Here is a 5,293-nt window from a genome sequence, read left to right on the forward strand (position 1 = left end):
GAGCAGAAGGGAAATTAGCCGAAAAAATACAGAACCATAAGAAAAACAGGACCCAGTTACCTCTGCCCACGCACAGTGAAGAGAGCGTGCTATTGTTACTCCACAGAGGCCACCTTAGACATTCATTGCGACCTGGAAACCTTCTATTATCGCTGCTGAGATGAACTTTCTGGTGAGGAAACCTTATCCCGAGCTGGTTCTTATAATCCATGGAGTGTAGCTCCTCGTGAACCATCCCAGCAGTGAAATCATGACACTTCATGACAAGTTGCAAGCCCCTGCACATGAAGAGACATATACCAACTACTGTCTTGTCTTGAGGGTGTGATTTATTCGGCAACAAAATACAAAGCCTGCGGTTCTGATCATAGGAGATATTCCTCTCAACTCTAGGCGGACTTCCCATGTTTTTCATGTCAGGCATATGAGGGAGAATCTCCTTCTGAATATGCGTTGTACTGCTATCCCCTTTTTTAAATTGGTTATCATAATTTCCCAAGTCATGAATGATGAGCTAGACTCCCATCGAGGGCTGATTATGGTATTGGGTTGTCATAGACATCCTGATTTTCTCTAGCTGTCCCTACCCCTCTTTCCACTGCCTTGTTGGCGAAAGCATCTGCAGCTTGGTTATGGGCTCTTAACACATGTTTGTAGACAACTTTTCTTATCAAATTAATATTATCATTGATTCTTTGCTTAATTTTATTCAAGGCTTGATTTTGAAATATCTTCCAGCTTCCATTGCGGCTATTATAATTGCAGAATCACCAATAATGATTGGATCTTTCGCCTGAAGCTTTGTAAGGATGTTGGTGCCCATAAGCAAACCATAAGCCTCCACCCTATTGTTTGATAGAGTCCCCAACCCCCATTCATACGTGGAAACTGTTTCGCCTTGTTGATCTAGGATTAGCCCACCTGCCCCAGCTCTTCCAGGGTTGTTCTTTGAGGCTCCATCAAAAAAGAGAATGTAGCTTCTTTGGTTTTTGATCCACCCCTCTATTTCCCTTTCATTGCCCCGAAGCTTCCAGTTTTTATGGTTGTTTCCAATCTTCTTTGGTATATGATTCCTAACTGGGCCATCCATGGGGATTTTGTTGTACCAATCCTTTTCTGCTGGCTGCCAACTGGTTTGATCCGTGGGTGGCACACCTTTAGAGCTGACCATTTCCGCAATTTGGGCCCAAGTTTTGGCTAGAATGGAACCTGAGCTAGGTTTTTTCCCCTTGAAGATGCATTTGTTTCTTGCCAACCAGATGTGCCAGCAAAGGGTGGAGGGGAGACACTTCCAGACACTCATGATGGCGGCCTTATTTTTTTTAGCATAAGGATAGCTATGAGTCCAGTTCTTATTTAAAGGAGACAGTTGCTCAATTGAGTCAATATTCAAATCGAGGGGGCTGATGATTTGCTTCCAGCACTGTCTAGCTATAACACAGTTCAAGAATAGGTGTTGGGTGCTCTCTTCTTCTTCCTGGCAAAGAACGCACATAGAAGGCCCATGAATGCCTTTTTTCCTCAAATTCTTTGCTGTAAGTATCCTACCTTTCAGTAAGGTCCAAGCGAAAAACTTGATTTTAGGAAGGCATGCATTCTTCCACACAACAGACCAAAGGCTCCAATTATCATAGTTGTTATGGTTTCAGAGGAAATTGTATCTAGATTTGACAGTGTAAATTCCTCTGCTAGGATCCCAAATATAGTTGTCCATTCTCTTTTTATTTATTGGAGCTGAGCCATAGAGCAGAGCCTTCAACTCTTCCCACTGGGTAGAAAGATGATTTGGTAGAGGAGGCTTTTTCCAAGTAGTCCAACTATTTTGATCCCACTCCGAGATGGAGAATAAGGAGGATATACCCTTCTCCTCCAACCAGTCTTGGAGATCTCTCAAATTGTGGTTTCTTTTTAAGGGATAGTCCCCATAATTCTGTCATTCCAAATGGAAGTATTTTCTTCATTCCCAGGATTTTTGGAGAATTGATCTTTAATGTGAAGAATAGTTTTTTTAATTAGCCTCCAAATTTGAGTGCAAGGACGATCAGGAATCAACTCATTGAGCAGCAAGGACCATTGTCTATTGAGATACTTCCTAGCCAAGGCTTCTCCCCACCATTGATCCTGCCCATTTAGCATGCGCCAGACTAGCTTGATACCAAGAGCCTTATTTGTTAAGTTTGGGAGGCGGATGGAGATACCTCCATATTCGAAGGGAAGAGTCACTTGATCCCACCGAACCAAACTGAACTTTTTGGAATCCTGCCTCCCACCCTGCCAAAGGAAGCCTCTGATTATAAGCTCCAATTGCTTGTGTATGCTAGCTGGAGCCAAAGTCAATGCAAACTGATAAATTGGCAATGTCGTAAGAAGAGGTTTGATTAAGATGGTTTTGTCAGCCAAGTTTAACCACATCATCCCCCAGCTTTGGATTTTCCCCTTTACTTTCTCAATTTGTTTATTCCAAGTCTCTATCTTAATCCCTTCTTTGGCCAATGGTAACCCCAAGTATATGAAATGACTCCATTTTTGCTGAACTGGGATTTCCATGATTTGGGAGATCCTTTGCATAATATTGTTTGGCATATTCCAGGTGTATATTCTACATTTTTTATTGTTCAAAAGACCTCCAGAAGCAGCTAAGAAGTCATCTAACACCTTTTTGAATCTTCTATCTATAATACTATAGGTGCCTCCAATCAGGAGAGTATCATCAATGAAGAGAGGGGGGTTAATTTCTTTAACCCCACGAGCTATTCTGATACCAGTAATTTCCCTTTTGATTCTCTGATTTTCCAGCTAAATACTAAGCGTTTTGGCCATAATGATCTAAAGAAAAGGGGAGAGCGGGCATCCTTGTCTCAATCCTCTAGTGCTGCGAAAGTACCTGTTGGGCCTACCATTAATCAGCATTGCAATCCATGGATTGGAGATGCATGCTTCAATGATCCCAATAAACTTGGGGGAAATGCCAAACTTTTGAAGAGCTACAATAAGAAAGCGATGGCAAACATGATCAAAGGCATTAGCCATATCCAATTTTATGACCATACATCTTTCATTGTTTTGAATGCTACTATGGATGGCTTCTTGTATGAGGATCACATTGTCGGTTATTTTCCTTTTTGGGATGAAGCCCCCTTGGTTTTTCGAGATGATACACGGCAAGATTTTTTTTAATCGGTTTGCCAAAATCTTAGCGATGATCTTGTATGAGGAGTTGCATAGGGAAATTGGCCTGAATCTATCGAAGGAGATAGGATTTGGCTCTTTGGGGATGAGGGCCAAATGAGAGGTTTTGGTGTTTTCACCCACTTTATGTTTTTTGAAGACATTCTTAATCATACAGACCAAATCTTTTTTAATTGTCTCCTAATGGCTCTTGTAGAAAGCAATGGTGAATCCATCAGGGCCTAGAGCTTTTTTCGGGTGCATGCTCCAAATAGCCTCCCTTATTTCTTCTGCTGTTACCTCCTTCTCAAGCTCACTGTTTTGTTGTTCACTGACTTTGCTGCTAATTTGCTGAAGAAAATCAGCGTTGTCCACTTGCTGCTCCCCAGCTGTGAGGAGGTTTTTGAAATAGTTATGAGCTGCCTCTTTTATTTCTTCTCTTCCCTTTATTTCTTGTCCTTCCACTTGGATTTTGTCAATTTGATTGCCCACTCATCGAATCTTGAGGTTGTTGTGGAAAAAAGCAGTGTTCTTGTCCCCTGCTTGAATCCATAGACATCTAGACTTTTACCTGAGTTCCTCCTCTTCATGTCTATTTTGCTTGTAGAGGGCCAAAAACATTTTTGTTTCATGTGGTTTGTCTTGTTCATAATCTTGCTAACTTTCCTTTTCGTTGTTCCACTTTTCCAGCTTCTCTTGCAGCTCTATTTTTTTCTTATCCCTGAGAGCTTCTTCTTTGGCCCACGTTTTAATTTTTTCTCTCACATTTTTGAGCTTGGTTTCCCATACACTCTGTGGGGAGCCCAACATCTCTACGTCCCAACTTTCTTTTATTATATTCCCAAAGATTTCCTTGCTGTCCCAAATTTTGCTATATTTGAATGGAATCAGGCCCTGATTTTCCCACTTGTCCAGAATGAGCACAACCGGCTTATGGTCTGATGCTGAAGCATGCACGATTTTGCTCTTAATGGATGAAAAACTTGCTGCTATATCCTCTTGGATCAAAATTATGTCTAACCTTTCCTTGATGTTATGAATTCCGATTCTTTTGTTGCTCCATGTGAATTTCTCGTTGCTAGGAGGGAAATCAAGCAACTTGTGCTCAACAATAATATCGTCTAAGGCTGCTCTTGACAGATCACCAAAGTATTTACCTCCCAGCTTCTCCTCTATATTCCGAATCAGATTTAGATCACCTCCCATGACTAGGTTGTCTATCTGATCATCTTGTACCTCTTCTTTTAGAGACTCCCAACATAAAGCTTTGTCTCTGTAGTGATTTGGTGAGTAGATGTTTATAACAGTATATTTGACATTTGTGTTCTTCTTTGTTAAATTTGTCCTGACCCAACTGTTGTTGAGTTTTTGGTTGACAATTGTCCAATTCCATTTGTTCCACAACATGCCAATGCCTCTTGAGGCCCCATTGGAGTCTATGGCTATTCCTTCATAATTTTTTTGTGTTGCTATCAAGTTTTGAAACTCTTGGTTGTTGCTTTTGGTCTCTTGGATCATTGCTATATCTGGCTGTTCTTGCTTTATTAGGTCTCTTTTTGCATTGAGTTTTAAAGCAGAACCCAACCCCCTGCTGTTCCAAGAGACCAAAATCATTGTTTACTTGGTTTGTGGTGGTTCCCGACCTTGTCCTTCTACTGCGTTTTCTCCCTGATTCCTTTCTGTTTGCTGAGGAAAGTATCCATTGGTTGTTGGGTGCCAATGACGATATCCTTTGTTGCGGCCTCATCTCTAAGTTCCTTGTTGGTTTTCCTCCTAGCTTTCTTTGGCCGTTCCAAGGAATTGTTTGTTTCTTTGACTTTATTTCTAGTGAGGATTCGATCAATGGAAGGGGGAGGAGGAGAGAAGCTGAGAGGAGGGGATGAGATGCTGGCTATAGCGTTGGGCTAGGGGAGGAATGAGGGGATGGAGGGTCTTCATCCAGGAGTTCGAAGGGGTTAGAGGACGGATCGACTGAAGGGGCAGGGTTTATGGGGGGGTTAGAGGTAGTAGCAGTATTTCTATGGGATTGAGTGGGGTTCTGAAAAGCTTGTTTATTACTAGGTTTCTTCCTTTTCACTTGTTCCCAATCATTTTCTTGGGCTTCTGCATTCTCAACCGTTTCCAC

The 5,293-nt window shown here is 41.8% G+C and overlaps 1 protein-coding gene across 1 annotated transcript; it reads right to left on the reverse strand.

Annotated features, from left to right (window-relative positions):
- Window positions 1-3,825: 3,825 nt before the first annotated feature.
- On the reverse strand, window positions 3,826-4,374 carry LOC149145255 (uncharacterized). Its single transcript, XM_089452386.1, has one exon. It carries the CDS (start codon window positions 4,372-4,374, stop codon window positions 3,826-3,828), a length of 549 nt encoding a protein of 182 aa, XP_089308512.1.
- Window positions 4,375-5,293: the final 919 nt, after the last annotated feature.

The sequence above is a fragment of the Pinus tabuliformis genome, chromosome X (genome assembly GCF_031772625.1).
Source record: "Pinus tabuliformis cultivar Carrire ecotype Pingquan chromosome X, CPIR1, whole genome shotgun sequence".
NCBI lineage: Eukaryota > Viridiplantae > Streptophyta > Pinopsida > Pinales > Pinaceae > Pinus > Pinus tabuliformis.

Coding starts and splice junctions, on each gene's coding strand:
- LOC149145255 (XM_089452386.1), bottom strand. CDS start 4,374: ATGGGAGGTGATCTAAATCTGATTCGGAATATAGAGGAGAAGCTGGGA.